This window comes from Phyllosticta citriasiana (genome assembly GCF_038021145.1).
Source record: "Phyllosticta citriasiana strain CBS 120426 chromosome Unknown IWZ02scaffold_10, whole genome shotgun sequence".
NCBI classification, from domain to species: Eukaryota; Fungi; Ascomycota; class Dothideomycetes; order Botryosphaeriales; family Phyllostictaceae; genus Phyllosticta; species Phyllosticta citriasiana.
The window spans coordinates 843574-857908 of record NW_027117287.1 but is presented as its reverse complement, the minus strand read 5'-3'; the positions used below and the strand labels follow the sequence as shown (position 1 = coordinate 857908).

Here is a 14335-nt window from a genome sequence, read left to right as displayed (position 1 = left end):
GGCGACTGATCGGCCGGAGAAACCCGCCGCCCGCCGCCATTCGTCCCCGGAAAGTTGACGGGCAGCGCAGCAGCAACGACACCATAGTCCAATGGCTTCGACACCGCGCTGTCTAGCCCAACTGGGCCGGCAAACCCTCAAGAGCACCTCGATACGACCGACGACGACGATACGGACGGCGCTCGCGGCCTCATCGACGCCCTCGCTGCTCCCGCTGCAGCAGTTCCGCGGCGCGGCCAGTCCGGCCAAGAAAAAAGATGGCGGCGGCAAGAGAAAGGCGCTGAGCAAGTCGTTCAAGGTGCCCAACTTGAACCTTGCGATTCAGTTTCCGCTGCTGGACGCGATGCGGTAGGTTTACAACGAGGGGAAGAAAGAGATGACGCCACCGAGAAGAAGAACCCGAGCAGCACACAAGCATAGCAGAAGGACGACGGCAGCACAAAACCAACAAGCTAACCATTCGGTGATCTTCTCCACAGCTACCTCCGCGCCTTCGAGATTCGCTATCCCGACGTGAACGGGCGTTACGAGCTACACGTGCGCTTCCGCACCGAGCGCAGCGGTCCCGCGATCCGCAACCGCATGCGCCTGCCACACCCCGTCAAAGTCGACATCCGCATCTGCGTGATAGCGGCGCGCGACTCGCCGGCGGGACAAGCAGCCCTGAAGGCGGGCGCGGTCGTCGTCGGCGAAGAAGAAGTCTTCGAGGCGGTGCACGCCGGCAAGATCGACTTCGACCGCTGCCTCGCCCACGCCGACTCGATGCCTAAGCTCCTCAAGGCCAACGTGGCCAGGATCCTCGGTCCGCGGGGCCTCATGCCCAGCGCAAAGATGAACACGGTGGTCAAGGATGCCAAAGACGTGGCGGCGGCCGTGGGCGACATGGTCGGCGGCACCGAGTACCGGGAGCGTGTTGGTGTGGTGCGCATGGCGATTGGCAACATGGATTTCACGCCCGACATGCTGTCTGCCAATATCAAGAAGTTCTTGGAAAATGTCAAAAGTGATCTGGCCAAGATTCCGGACAATTACCACAAGAGCATTCACGAAGTGGTAGGTGAGATTTCGCTTGGAGATGAGCTACATGGCTAACTTGCTCGACAAAAGGTGCTGAGCTCGACACGCGGTCCCGGATTCAGCTTGACCGGAGAGATTGCCGGGGCCGAATCGCCCAGGCCCGAGGATCTGATTGAGAATGACGTTGAGGAGACGCCCGAGGCTGTTGCTGCATAAATGATGATTCGCCTTGGGGGTATCAAAAGTCTCGACTGAGAAGCAGAAGAAGAAAGAAGAGAGTAAATGTAGAGTGCACGTTGTGGGAACGACCTGGGCCTCAAAACGCCCCTGAAATGCTGTAGCATAGCCATCCTTACTCCGCCGTCTGTCAGGAATATACCCTTTACCATGTCCATCTGCATCCACGCGCACAATACTCCTCTCCCCTCTCCGACCACAGCACGAAGAAGCAGACACCCATCAGCCCGAGCGCTCGCCCTTCAACACCTTGACAGCCTCGGCGCCCTCGTCCATCTCGGCGTAAATGCTCATGATCTTCAAGACGCGGGGCTGGCCTGCCGCGCCCGCCGCCTTTGCATGCTTGAGGGCAGCTCCCAGGTCGAGGAGTAACGTGTTGCGGATCTTGATGAGGCGAGGTTCTTGCGCGGCGAGGAACGGATGTTCGGCGCCAATGTGCTCGGCCAGCTGGCGGATGCTGAGGTACTGGCGGACGAGGCGGCGCAGGCGAGGGAGGGAGACGGCGCCGGGGATATCTTGCTGCTCGTCGTCGTCATCATCATCATCTTCGTCCTCGTAGTCCTCCTCATCGTCATCGTCGTCGCTGTCATCATCATCATCATCATCAGACGACGCCTTTCCCTCGTCACCCATCTTCACCCTATTCTTCTTCTTCTTCTTCCCCCAAGCAGCAGCAGCAGCAGCGGCCGCGCCACCCATGCCCACCTCCTGCGCCACGCCCAACGCATCCTCACACTCCGCCATTCTGCACTCAACCTCCAGCAGCGCCCTCGCCACCCTCGCGCCACCCCTCACGCGCTCCCTCTCCTCCACCAACCCCCTCACCTCATCCTCCCTATCCGCAACCACACCCTTGACCTCGCCCAGCGCGCCCCTCAGCCCCAACACCCCAACCCTCACCTCCTCGACGCGCTCCTCGCCGCCCTGCAGCGCCTGGCCCAGACTCAAAAAATCGACGTAGTTGCCGTTGACGAGGTCGAGCAGCTCGCGCGCGATCAGCTGCGAGCGCGCGCGCAGGTCCGACCGCAGGTCCGATAGTGTTTGGTGTCGTTGGGAGAGCGTGGAGAGGTAGGCGGGGGCGGAGAAGGAGGAGGGGGGCACGGTGAAGGGGGAGCGCGGGAGCGGGAGCGGGTAGGGGAGGTCGTCGACGACGTCGGAGGAGGCGGACGAGGACGAGGATGAGAGAGGCGAGGCGCGTGTTAGTGGTGAGGGAGGCGAGGGTCGCGGTGAGGCATGGCGGCGTGATATGTGGTTCTGTGTGGACATGTCAGTCTGGTGGTTGTGTTGGCTGCTGCGCTTGCCGTCGGCGAGGAGAGCGAGTGTGAGGTGGTGCAGCGCAGACAGATGGATGGATGGATGGACCCGATGTACCTCGATGTGGCTCATAGTGGCCGTGGCAGAGGAGGTGAGTTGATTCGCGAGGGAGGCCAATTGATTGATGATCGAGACAGCAACCAATCGTAAGCGTCGCACGTATTATCCGGTCTCAATGGGCTCAGTACGGAAAAGCCGTGGTCGGGAGAGGATTTCTTTTTCGAGTCGGAAGTTTGCGATGGATGGTGGACGTGGCATGAAGCTTTTCGGGTTGGGTTGGTTTGGTTTGGCTTTGGCTGTGGGCGGGCGCGCGCCGCTGCGGGTTGCGGATGCGCCGCCGATCTCCCTCCCGCGCGCCGCGTGCCGTTGCGGGCGTCTGAGCTTTCCTTCCCTTGGTTTTGCTTGCGGGAGCGTCCGAGGAGCTGCACCGCGTTTTTCTGAAGGAGAAATGCTCGGGTTTCGGATTTCTTTTGTCGGTCGTCTGGCAAGACATCTTTTTGATGCTCGATTCTTGTTTCGTGGAGGTTCTCATCAAGACATGCAGTTCTTCAGCACGATGTTTCTGAAGTATATTTCTCTCTTGATGAAGCTTGAATCATGTCCTGTCTCCATTATTTTAATTACTACTTTCTCCTGTGAGAAAGAGCTGCTGATTCGTTTATTTGGAAAAGACACGGAAATTTTAACAACCCTGGCCTTCTTGGGCCTTATCTGGTATTAGTTTATCACCTTTATGTTATTTATCCTGGGTCTTTACTGATGATAGCTCCTTAGGCGTGATAGTGGCAGTAGATAACTACTCCTAAGCTTTATCGGCATGAGTGAATGAATGCTCCCTAGCTCAATCTCATTCGTAGGAGCAAACGAATGCTCGCTAACTCTATCCACGCGAGCGAACGAATGCTACCAAGATGCGGCCACAGTTCTGGGGGGTATGGTTTTGTGTTAAAACCCACTGCCGCGCTGACGATTGCTCCCTTTCAGAAGTCTTTCGTCCTCTTCCAACGATTAGCAATGGGGTTCCTCCATTTTCCACAATGACGTGAACTCTAATGTCGCCTCCGTGCTCTCTGGTTTCTGTCCGTAGCTGTTGTCGTAAAATGACCTCAAGTGTGGGCAACATAAAAGCCAGATCCCCCAATGACTCATTTAGCCACTGCCAGAAATGATAAGAGACCCACAGTGAGTGAAGAAAGAAATGAGACATTTATAGCTGGACATAACAGCTAGCTAAGCGTATTTGTGTTGGCAGATGACTGCTCCTTATACATGGCTTCGACAGCAGATAACCGCTCTCTAGATGCGGCTGTGATGGCGGACGACTGCTTCCTCAGCACGGCTGGGACGACGGACGACTGCTCCCTGGAGCATGTCTCAATCCTTTCTACACCCACTGTGGACCCAAAGTCTAACGCAAGCTAAGTAGATACAGAGCGGAGAAGAGAAAGCGGCAGGTCTCGCCAGCCAAAAAGAATCACTCGCAAACCTCGACCCAATGCTCATCAAATATTCATACCACCAAACGCACGATCCAACTGCTCACCCTCATCGCTCTGGACCTGCGGCGGCTGCGGCGCATCATCAAGCAAGCTCACAGGAGCGCCACCGGGACCCTGCTGCATCTGCATCTGCGACGACCCGCCCCTGCGCTCGGGCTCCAGCATCTTGACGTCCTGGTCGAGCCAGCCGGGCGCAATCCGGCGCTTGCGGGCGAGGTCGCGCTCGCGAATCTGCTCGTCCCACTTGCCGACGACAGAGCGCGTGTCGTCGATGAGCTGCGTCAGGTGCGTCTGCAGCGCGCGGCACGAGGCGATGATGTCGTCTGGGTGCGCGGCGTGCCCGCTGCTCGACACGACGTAGGCGGGCTTGGGTGGCGCTTGCTGTGGTGCGCCGTCTGCGTCCGAGGGTTGCGGTGTGGCGGTCGTATTGGTCGAGGACGCTGGCGGGTCGGTGATGGACGGTGGAAGCGTTGATGGGAGCGTTTTGTATGTGTAAGGTAGCGGCGTGGCTGTGGGAAGCGATATGAAGGGCGAAACAGTGAGAGGGACCTGTGCAAGGAGTGGGTGGGGATCTGGACGTGTAATTAGGTCTTGGTCGATGCTTGTTGAGGAGAAGGCGTACGGTCTTCGTGATTCATGACTAGAGTTTGCTAATTGGTCGAGTACTCTGAGGCGATTGATATGTACGCAGGCCAAGGACTCCAATTCCGAGCAGATTTCAACAGCAGCGATTGATGAGTGAAGTTGGTGTAAAGTAGCAGGTACACCTCACTCGACCCAGAGGTTCAGCTCACTGGACTCCCAAAGCACGTGCGGCGGCGGGTGCTTTCCGTTTGTGGCGTCAGCCCTACGTTATGGCCTGATTTCAAGCCGCCATGCATTTTGCGGCGAGCATGGTCCAAAACCTTTGCCCTCTTTTCCCTTCGTCCTAAGTCCCATGTCATAGAGTCCTTCCCATCTCTCACACCCACCCATCGTCTGACTTTGTCCCACTGCTCCCACCATGAACACTGTCAGTCCGCCGCTCCGCGCCGGCCCGCCTACTTTCTGAGAGCTAACTCCGCCACAGATTCGGTCTACTGCGTACGTCACCACTCTTGCCCATCCTCCTCCGCCGCAATGCATGCGCTGTAGCGGAGCTCGATTGCAGCCCAACTCACACGTCGCGTCTTGTGTAGCTACGGCTGGGGCGTCCTGATCGTCGGTACGTGCTGTTCCTCCGAACAAGGCCCATGTCCAATCCATCCAAGTCTGCAAACATTGGCACATGGCTAACCACGTCGCGGGGGAAACCAGCCGGCGGTGGAGCGTATTTCTTCGCCAAAAAGCAAATCAACAACGAGCGGGCTGAAAAGGCCGCCGCCGACCGCCAGAAAAGAGAGATGCATGCGCGCCTTGAGGCTGCCAGCGCCGCCGAAGCCGCCCACAACGCCAGCACCAACGGCAGCAACCCGAGCCACGAGGCAACACAGGACCCGGCCGCCACGCGGCATGCGCCCGAGACGCAGCAGCAGCAGATATGGGAGAAGAGCAAGTACGAGGCCAGCGAGCCGTTCCGCAGCAAGAAGGGAGACCGCTTCAGTTGAGCGGTGGATCGGGAGATTCGATGAAGCGCGTTTTGGGGTCCACGAGAATGAAATCTGGGAGGATTGACGTCATGTTTCAGACTGACAGCTTCGGTTAGGGAGCATAAACTGCTTTAGCACTGTACCAACAGTGTGTGAAGGCACAAATGGATGCTTCGAAACAATAGACGGCGACACAGTGGATGTGGAAAGAAATGAAACATATTCTCGGGAGTAGTCGTCTGCCATCACAGCCGTGTCTAGGAAGCGGTCATCCGCGGCCACAGTCACGCCTAAGGAACAGTGGTGTACTTCCACAACTACGCTTGATCAGATGTAGTCAATACCGAGTGTCCTATTCTCACCCACTGTGGGGTTACTCTTCTCCAAAGGACCTTGTGCACGGTGAAGGCAAAAATTCACAGCGATGCTGGAGTTTTTGAGTATTGAGCTATTCATAATTGGTCTTTCTCTCTCTCTCTCTCAATATGCCAGTCTGCCATGTCTAGCGCCAGTAGTCGCTCCCCAATCGGCAAAATGCATGCCCCAAACAAGACGCTCGGAAAAAAAACCCCGCCCGCGGAGAGCGACTGTCAATGAAGTCCTGGTATCTGTCCCTTTGAAACGCCAAAAAAAAAAAAAAAGAAAAAAAAAATTGATGTGCGCCACCACTGCGAGGGAGGAGTCGAGGGTCAATCACTCTCACGGGGCCCGTTTCTGCGCCATCCCTAGTCCTCGAAAGCAAGATGTCGAAGTGGAAGCAAAACTACCCGTTCCCGGGTTGCTCGCGTGGTGGCCTCAGAATTTGGGGCTGGGCGTGAAGGCGATGCGCGGTCTAGCAGAAGTATCTCAGTCAGCGTGGTTCCAGGAACTAAACGGGACCGGACGACGACGACAACAACAACAACAACAATAACGTACTTGGTCAGGTAGGAGCCGTCGCGCTTGGCCTGGCGGGACTGCAGGTAGGGGTGCACGAAAGGCAGCACGACGCCGGCGGTGATGGCGCTGTGGGCGATGAGCAGCTGCAGGCGCGAAATGTCGGCCGACATGCCGGAGCGCGTCGAATAGCGGCGGACAGCGGTGGCAGCGAAGGAGCTGATGGGCAACATGGTGGTGGATTCGAACGGGTTGGGAGGTGTTCGACGGAAGAAAGCGTTAAGACGAGGACCTCAAGGTGCTGAGGAAGTGAGAGGAGCCGTTAGCTGGTGGGGTGTGGCTGGACCAAAAGGCGTCGGGTTTGCGGGGTCTGGACTCGGGAATATGCGAGGAGGATGCTTTCGGGGGAACTTGGGTCATATTTGTAGGAATAGTGGTAGAGGTCGAGAAAGGGGGCAGGGGTAAGGAAGGATAGGCACCCATGATGGTGGGCTTTGGTGACGTTTGGGTGGACATGGGAATTGTGGTCCTCTTCTGGGGAAAGATACGTACTGGGAGGACTGTGTAGGGAGTGGATAGCAGGGCTGAGCTGAGATGCCGATGCGCAGCTTGTCGCGGACCACAGGGGGGCACGTGGAGAGTTTTTGGATCGGCAGGGACTTGGAGCTTTGGGAGCGGAGGAGGAGTAGCAGAAGAGAGATAGCTATGGGGGGGGGTGGAAAAGGATTGTATATATCTGGGGGTCTAGTCATTTATTTGTACGGCCAGTCGCGTGCAGGAGGCTGGAGCCCTGAAGGCGCAGGGTCGACGGGAGGTCTCGTCTCGTCGTCCTACTGTGCGTCATTCTGGAGTGCGGGCAGGGCTTCGGTTCTCAGGGCGGAAAAAGGCGTGATGGTCAGACCAAAAAGTCGGCCCACAGTCATGCCATGGACTTTGCCCCGCGCATTCCGCTATTATTCCGCCATGTCACATGACAACTCGCAATCCGGGTGCCACTTCGGGCAACTATCTCCACGACCGTCTCCACGCTCGCCATCCGTCTTCGGCCGGAATGCTCTCTTCCAGGTTGCGTGAGGCCTCAGAGCTCCGCCCTGACGACTGTCGACGATCCAAGCGTGCGCGTCCAGGTTGGCCTAGGAGGAGTAGGAGGAGGAGGAGGAGGAGGAGGAGGAGGAGGAGGAGAAGCAACACAGATTTAACACCTCCTGTCGCCAGTCGCACAGCATCGGTACAAGGAACAATTACCCCGCCTGCCTTAACGAAACAGGCACATTGAAACGCCCACATCTCCAAGGGGGAAAAGACATCTGCCGCCGCTGCTCCCGTCAGCGCTAAGCCGCCTCGCTTCTACCTACCCACACCACACCACAACAAGCCATCACGAACTTCTGACTGGAGAAAAGGACGGTCCAGGACATCTGTCATGGCCGCCACATGAGCTGACTCGCAAGCCCACTAGCCCGCCCACTTTTCCGGAGAGTCTGCACGTTTTTATTTTGGTGCCATGTGCATTCCGGAAGACGCCAGCCAGGACCATCCATCCGTTTTGGGTTCATGTACTTTACACAAGAGGTCTAGCCATGTACGCCCCGCGAAACATTCAGACAGCCCCAGCCCGTTACCGTGCGACGCTGGCACCGCAACGCCCGTCGGACTGACAACTTACCCGATCAAGGCTTGGTTTGACTGCTTCTTCAAACCATGCGAGCAGTAGTCCTCAAAGCTTCTCACTCAATGTTTCTCAGAAACATAAACCTAAAATAAGCATGCAAGCTCTTTCCATTCCCCCCCCCCGCCAAAAACACTCCCACTCTATCTGCACCACAACCCAAAAGGAGCAACCACCGGCTAGCCTTCCAGCCAGCCAGCCAGCCTCACTACGGTACTGCCGTGTCTACATCCGCCGCAACGCCGCGTCCCACGCCACGCGTCCGCCCATAAACCCCTGCTCCCACCATCACCGGCTCCTTCCGTTTCACCCACATACCCCCTTACGGCATGGCGCAAGCCGCCTGCTTTGAAATGCCTGCTTCGCCATTGGTCGCCAGAGGACTCGTCGACCTGGTGCGCATTCATTCGGGACTATTGTCCGTGGCCGGGTGCATGTTCCAGCGCATGCATTGTGCCCCGGCAGTGCATTGCACGAGGATAATCTTCCATTACTCCTGCTATCGTCCAATAGGCTCGTTTGCATTTGCAATAGGTGATACACCAGGGGGTGATGCTTTAAAGTGCGCAGCGTTGTTTTTTTGTGTGGTCAACAATACTGCCACGGTGGATGCAGAAACAAATGAGACGTCCTCCATCATAGAGAGCAGACATCCACCATCACAGCCGCGTCTAAGGAGCGGTCGTCTGCGGTCACGGCTACCTACGCCTGGGGTATCCCGTGCCCAGAAGCTACATAAACCAACCACAGCCACCCCAAAATAATCAAACCCAGCAAGCACATCATCGCAGCAAATGGAACCGCAATCACGCACGCACGCACGCACGCATAAGCCAGGCAACCCACGCACGTTACCATCATCCAATGCACACGGCGTCTAGTGTTCCGAGCTGTCTACGGTGCGGCGCTGTCACAGACAACAAGGTACATACCTACCCGAACCACTCAAACACCTCTTTTTTTCTTTTCTTTTCTTTTCTTTTCTTTTTTTTTTCCCCTGCCTTTTTGGCCGATGTCTGTGATGTTAGGGGCAGGGGAGCGAGGGAGATCTGGTCTAGACGGGATGGTTGGTCTAGATTCAGATGAGGGTCGGCGCGTCGTGTTTGAAAGGGAAGGAGGAACTAGGAAGGACGGATGGTGGTATCGGAAATTTGGGAAGTCGGAGCCCTTTTTTTTTTTTCCTCTTTTTTTTTTCGGCGTCCCCTTGAGTGAAAGACGCATCGGTATGTATATGCATGTGCGCATTCGTCAATATGTTGGGCGGCTGACGGCGACAAAAAAAAAAAAAAATTTCCAAAGATTCATGTTGTTCGTATCGAGATGGGCGCTGCTGTCCATCCAAAGACCATGTTTTCATGCCTCCCCCTTTTTCCAACTCCATGATATGCCCAATTGCGTATTTGCTTGCTTGCAAGAATCAACCTACCGCCATCCAATGATTCCAAGTAAACTCCTGTCCTCCAAGCGCCCAAATTTCACATCTCATCCACCACCATGCTGTCACCTATTCCCGTCGACGAGTCCTCAATCTCCCTGACCGCGCGTCGCCGCGTTCTCCTTCTTTGCCCTACCCCGACCTGTCTCCCTTTCAACCGTCGATCCACTTCCTCTTCCTCGCTCTGGCCCATCAAGTCCACGCTCTCAACCGCCTCTAATGCCCGGCTCAAGAGGTCCGTCGCAATTGGGTCCTGCGGGCTAACGGCCAGAGCCTCGTGCAAAACAACCACAGCATCCCACGCCTTATCCATGGACAACAACGTCAGTCCTTTGGCACAAAACACACCCGCGTCTTTTCCACCCTGTCGCAGTACTTCGTCAAATGCTTCAAGGGCCTTTTCGAACTCTTCTGCGCCGCGATAGGCGTGACCCAGGTTAGTGCGTGTGGCAAGGATCGAAGGGGATGCCGGTGCAAGAGAGAGCTGCTCCGAGAGCGTCAGGGCGAGATTGAAGATTTTAATGGCCGACGGAAGGTGTTGCTGCTGGTAGAACACTACTCCCAATTCGTTGAGGAGCAGCGGGTCTGTGTTGCAGAGACCATAAGCCGTGGTGAGATACTCGTGTGCTAGAGAAAGGTTGTTCAGCTGAAGATTTTGCATCCCCAAAAATAGCTGCGGCAGGTGAGTGCCTTGGAAGAGACGGGCGGCCGTCGAGTATGCAGAAATCGCTTGATCATGCTCGCCCTCGGCGGCGAACGTGTGTGCAAATCCAATCCATGCTGGACCAAAGTGCGGGTCCATCATCGAGGCTTTGGAAAAGTATCGCCTTGCGTCTGCTATTCGGCCAATGGTAAGGTAGTAAACGCCAATCGCCAGCCACGAGGCCGGCTCCTCGGGGTGATTGTCGGCGAGGTCGTGTGACAAGAGAAAAAGGGCATTCTTATTGTTTAGTTCGTGCAGACAGGCGAGATGCACAGGTAAGGCGGAGAAGTTGTATTTGTCCAGTTGGAGGATGGAGGAAGTGAGGGTCAAAGCTTCATTGAACCGGCATTGGGTAAAGAATTGTTCGGCCTTGGAGAGGAGGATATCTGGATTATTCGCGAGATTGTAGTGCGTCGATAACGTTTCTGTGGCGGCGGTAAAGTCATCTGGATTCTTATACTTGGATAGCCTCGTAATGTAGAGCATCTTGGTAAATTCGGCGGCCTCTTGCGACGACGAAGCATCCCCTGTACTTATGGTCTCGAAGTTGAGAGACTCGAGAAACTGCCACTCCTCTTCTGGAGACATGAGGCAGTTTTTCATGAGTTGATCAAAAGCCTCGAAGCATTGGACATCGATCCGGACCGCGTCCTTGTAGCATTCCTTGGCACGGTCAAAAGCGTTTTGTTTTGCGTAGCAGACTCCGCGGAGGTAACACATGGAAGCTTCCGCCTTGATGTTGTTGAGGTCTTCTCTCTCGCGCTCCTCACTGCGGTCCATGCGATCGCTCCTCAAGCCAGACTTGAAGTCCCTCCTGCCTTGTAGACCGTTTCGAGCGTTTACGTCGACATGTTGGAGCTTTTTGCGGGCGCTATCGGGGGCTGATATCAGGTGTATCGGGTTCTTATCACCAAGTACGGCCATGGCCTCATCGTATTTGCCCTGCTTCACGCAGCAGAGCGCCGCGAGGTATCTACTTCCGGGGTTGTATGCACCAGCGTCGGGTTTCAAAAGGAATCGCGAGAGGATGCTTTGGGCGCGTGCGTAGTTTCCAGTCGAGAAATAGACCTGGGCCAGCCAAAAGGCATCCCGGTCATGATCTGCTGTATGTCAATTGGTACTCTTTTCTGCTGCAGCTCTCGGCTTTGAGGTGGAGGTGCGCCGTACGTACTGCTAATGGCGAGGAGCTTGTCGCCGATGAAAATGGCAGAATCGTACTGATGCTTGTTCAAGGCATCTTGCCGCCACTCGCGCAGGAACCTGTCCATTGGGTTCTGTGTTGGAGGAGGTCCGAATGGGCCATGCAGAGGTCGAAGAGGGCTCCAATGTTTGGTGTTTTGGGCGACATCCCGGTCCGCCACTGCCCTGTGCGCCAGCATCCTGGGATTGTGTCTGCATCAACTCATCCCAGCAACTGCTGTACTCGAGCTCGACGACAAGACGAATTCTTCGTATTTGGTAAACCCGACTTTGAGACGACTTGACAAGAGTTCAGAAAGAGCCGGAATCAATCAGACGGAAGCTAGGTAGGCTGGAATGTAAGGAAGAGAAGGTGCCTTGGCCACCATTTTAGTGCCTCAGGCCAAGAAGCGGCCCGCTGACAAAGCTCCCGCAACCACCGCTGCCCTCTCCTCCGCCGCAGCCTTGATCTTCGCCTTCTACCCGACACTCTTCGGCACTGCCTACCAGCCTTTCCTCTACCACACTCCCAACATTCAGCGCTTGCCCTCTCAGCGCTCCCGCATCCGCAACCTCGCCTCGTCAACGCGCCACCTTGAAATAAACTTCATAAGCAACCGCCATGTCTGAGCGCAAGGTCTTGACCAAGTACTATCCTCCCGACTTTGATCCCTCTAAGATCACTCGGACCCGCAAGCCCAAGGATGCTGGTCCCAAGTCTCAGACCGTCCGTCTCATGGCGCCATTCTCCATGAAATGCCTGTCCTGTGGCGAGTTCATCTACAAAGGCAGAAAGTTCAACGCGCGCAAGGAGACCACCGACGAGAAGTACTACGCCATCCAAATATTCCGCTTCTACATTCGCTGCACAAGATGCTCGTCAACAATCACCTTCAAGACGGATCCCAAACACATGGACTACGAGTGCGAACGCGGCGCAAAACGAAATTTTGAACCATGGCGTGAGGCCAAGCTGGCCGAAGAGACTGAAGAGGAGCGCCTCGACAGGCTGGAACGTGAGGAGGCTGAGCGGGACGCCATGGCTGAACTGGAAACGAAGACGCTCGACGCAAAGACCGAGATGGCTATCGCCGATGCTTTGGACGAGATCAGGACGAGGAACGCGAGGATTGAAAGGGGCGAATTCTCAGCAGAAGCGCAGGTGGCACCTGATCCTCTGGAAGCGGAGCGGAAAAAGCAGGATGAAGAAGATGCAGAGGCTGCGAAGAAGGCATTCGAAACTTCGAGCGGCGAAAAGGTGCGGAGGTTGGACGATGAGGCGTTTGCGGAAAGTACAAAGCCGAAGGAGGATCCTGCCGCAGCTATGCCGCCTCCGACGTTCAAGAGGAACGTGAAGAAGAAGAAGGATCTGAGTTCGGCATTGGGTATCAAGAAGAAGCCATCCCTGGTTTGAAATGATGGCATCGCAACAACGGGGGTTTTTTTTTTTTTTTTTTTTTTTTTGTATTTGTTTTCAAGCATGGCGCTCGAATGGGTTAGGAGTTGGGGTTTTGAGACTATGATATGGATATGCATTTAGGGAATTGAGCTGTCTGAGGGTCGGAGGCTGCTCCTCGTTTAGTCCATTCCTCTGTCCACTTTCGAAATGGGTTGACAAACTCAAGACAATCGAGTCTATGAAGCCTGGGACACAGAACATGTCATGTGCTAAGTATCGCAACCACAGGATAGTTGATCGAACCAATCCCCCAGCCTAAGCAGAATGCGCAAGTCGGAGATAGAGTGCCGCTCACAGATGTACGGAATCCCATTCGATCGTGAGCTATGGAAGCTTGAATGCTTCCTATCCACCTCCGTCCAGCAAAGGCTCGGGAGCTAGAGAGGAACCAAGAGCAGATCATGGCATACAGCGGAGTGATTCGGAGTGGCCTGCCGACACCCCTGTCGCCTCGTTACATCACTTGCATGGAGCTCATCCATCCATCCATCCATCCATCCATCCACATCCTTTTGTCTCTTCGGCTTCCTTTCTCTCTGCCATGAGCATTGCTGTCGATTTCAACCACCTCAAATGGCATTACCCCTCAAGAATCAAAATGACACGAAGTTTAATGCCAACCACCCCCTACGCAGTCATCAACATGCGTCGCCCTCCCCACCACCCCCCGCTCCCTGCCCCCCCCCATCCTGCTCCCCCTGGCGCACCCCAACATCTGCAGCCAGCCCGCCGCCGAGCGCTTCGAGCTGCGCACCAAATCGTTCGGCCGCGACAGCTGCAACGTGTCGACGCTGACGCTGCTGACGGCCATGGTCGCGGCCCTGTGCGGCGTCGCGCTCGTCTTCTTGGCGTGGGCGCTTTGGCGCGTCGGCGGTGGGTTGTGGAGGGGTTGGCGGGAGGCGAGGGGCGGGACCGAGTTGTTGGTCGAGGAGGAGAGTGCGGACGGGCAGAGGAGGAGGGCGTGGCGCGTTTGGGAGAGGGGGAGTGGGAAAGGTGGGTGGCGTGGGTTTGTTCGGAGGTGGAGGAAGTTGTTGATGAGTGGGAAGCGCGAAGAGGATGTCGGTGAGGATGCGGAGAGAAGGGCTTTGTTGGGTCTGGAAGAGGGATAGGGTTGTCGCGTTTGCATCCATGGCTTCTCTGTTTACTACATGTGCACTCGGCGCGTGAGGAGCAAGGCATGCTTGCTGTGAGAGAGGCATTGAACACATCCGATTGATTGATTGAGAGGAGAGGCACAGAGCGAAGAACCAAAGTGGCCACCCATGATCGAGCGCCATGACCTATCGTGGCAACGGACACCAGCACACGAAAGATACCTTAGCCAAAGGCAGGTACGAGCCTCTTACCCAGACCATGCACACACCACCAGCGCACCTCCC

At 56.0% G+C, this 14335-nt stretch overlaps 8 protein-coding genes across 8 annotated transcripts; 4 read left to right on the top strand and 4 right to left on the bottom strand.

Moving 5' to 3' along the window:
• Positions 1–32: 32 nt before the first annotated feature.
• Positions 33–1355, top strand: IWZ02DRAFT_39776 (mitochondrial 54S ribosomal protein uL1m). Its single transcript, XM_066765599.1, has 3 exons — positions 33–348; positions 480–1053; positions 1108–1355. The coding sequence occupies exons 1-3, from the start codon at positions 92–94 to the stop codon at positions 1231–1233; spliced, it is 957 nt and encodes a 318-aa protein (XP_066620847.1). The 5' UTR covers positions 33–91; the 3' UTR covers positions 1234–1355.
• Positions 1356–1476: 121 nt separating this feature from the next.
• Positions 1477–2908, bottom strand: IWZ02DRAFT_501044 (oligomeric golgi complex component, COG2-domain-containing protein; the record flags this gene model as incomplete). Its single annotated transcript, XM_066770269.1, has 2 exons — positions 2626–2908; positions 1477–2508 (listed from the first exon to the last, which is right to left on the bottom strand). Exons 1-2 carry the CDS (start codon positions 2638–2640, stop codon positions 1477–1479), a joined length of 1047 nt encoding a protein of 348 aa, XP_066620846.1. The 5' UTR covers positions 2641–2908.
• Positions 2909–3922: 1014 nt separating this feature from the next.
• On the bottom strand, positions 3923–4812 carry IWZ02DRAFT_39541 (uncharacterized protein). The gene is made up of 2 exons (XM_066765584.1): positions 4690–4812; positions 3923–4639 (listed from the first exon to the last, which is right to left on the bottom strand). Exons 1-2 carry the CDS (start codon positions 4703–4705, stop codon positions 4071–4073), a joined length of 585 nt encoding a protein of 194 aa, XP_066620845.1. The 5' UTR covers positions 4706–4812; the 3' UTR covers positions 3923–4070.
• Positions 4813–4834: 22 nt separating this feature from the next.
• IWZ02DRAFT_457348 (uncharacterized protein) lies at positions 4835–6134 on the top strand. The gene is made up of 4 exons (XM_066767935.1): positions 4835–5079; positions 5137–5150; positions 5246–5271; positions 5364–6134. The coding sequence occupies exons 1-4, from the start codon at positions 5071–5073 to the stop codon at positions 5651–5653; spliced, it is 339 nt and encodes a 112-aa protein (XP_066620844.1). The 5' UTR covers positions 4835–5070; the 3' UTR covers positions 5654–6134.
• On the top strand, positions 5857–6961 carry IWZ02DRAFT_39522 (uncharacterized protein). Its single transcript, XM_066765579.1, has 2 exons — positions 5857–6351; positions 6647–6961. Exons 1-2 carry the CDS (start codon positions 6060–6062, stop codon positions 6814–6816), a joined length of 462 nt encoding a protein of 153 aa, XP_066620843.1. The 5' UTR covers positions 5857–6059; the 3' UTR covers positions 6817–6961.
• A 2694-nt stretch (positions 6962–9655) lies between these two features.
• IWZ02DRAFT_492456 (uncharacterized protein) lies at positions 9656–11586 on the bottom strand (the record flags this gene model as incomplete). Its single annotated transcript, XM_066769850.1, has 2 exons — positions 9656–11418; positions 11490–11586. 2 exons carry the CDS (start codon positions 11584–11586, stop codon positions 9656–9658), a joined length of 1860 nt encoding a protein of 619 aa, XP_066620842.1.
• Positions 11587–11901: 315 nt separating this feature from the next.
• IWZ02DRAFT_501039 (CWC16 protein) lies at positions 11902–13214 on the top strand. Its single transcript, XM_066770268.1, has one exon. The coding sequence runs from the start codon at positions 12120–12122 to the stop codon at positions 12909–12911; it is 792 nt and encodes a 263-aa protein (XP_066620841.1). The 5' UTR covers positions 11902–12119; the 3' UTR covers positions 12912–13214.
• Positions 13215–13594: 380 nt separating this feature from the next.
• On the bottom strand, positions 13595–14233 carry IWZ02DRAFT_435036 (uncharacterized protein; the record flags this gene model as incomplete). Its single annotated transcript, XM_066766415.1, has 1 exon — positions 13595–14233. The coding sequence occupies one exon, from the start codon at positions 14231–14233 to the stop codon at positions 13595–13597; it is 639 nt and encodes a 212-aa protein (XP_066620840.1).
• Positions 14234–14335: the final 102 nt, after the last annotated feature.

Excerpts from the sequence above, each read along its gene's own strand:
- IWZ02DRAFT_457348 (XM_066767935.1), top strand. Across the intron at positions 5,272-5,363 it reads CTGGGGCGTCCTGATCGTCG|CCGGCGGTGGAGCGTATTTC; the intron begins GTACGTGCTGTT and ends GGGGGAAACCAG.
- IWZ02DRAFT_501039 (XM_066770268.1), top strand. The coding sequence starts at position 12,120 with ATGTCTGAGCGCAAGGTCTTGACCAAGTACTATCCTCCCGACTTTGAT.
- IWZ02DRAFT_39776 (XM_066765599.1), top strand. The coding sequence starts at position 92 with ATGGCTTCGACACCGCGCTGTCTAGCCCAACTGGGCCGGCAAACCCTC. Across the intron at positions 349-479 it reads CCGCTGCTGGACGCGATGCG|CTACCTCCGCGCCTTCGAGA; the intron begins GTAGGTTTACAA and ends TCTTCTCCACAG. Across the intron at positions 1,054-1,107 it reads ACAAGAGCATTCACGAAGTG|GTGCTGAGCTCGACACGCGG; the intron begins GTAGGTGAGATT and ends GCTCGACAAAAG.
- IWZ02DRAFT_39522 (XM_066765579.1), top strand. The coding sequence starts at position 6,060 with ATGCTGGAGTTTTTGAGTATTGAGCTATTCATAATTGGTCTTTCTCTC. Across the intron at positions 6,352-6,646 it reads CTCTCACGGGGCCCGTTTCT|GCGATGAGCAGCTGCAGGCG; the intron begins GCGCCATCCCTA and ends ATGGCGCTGTGG.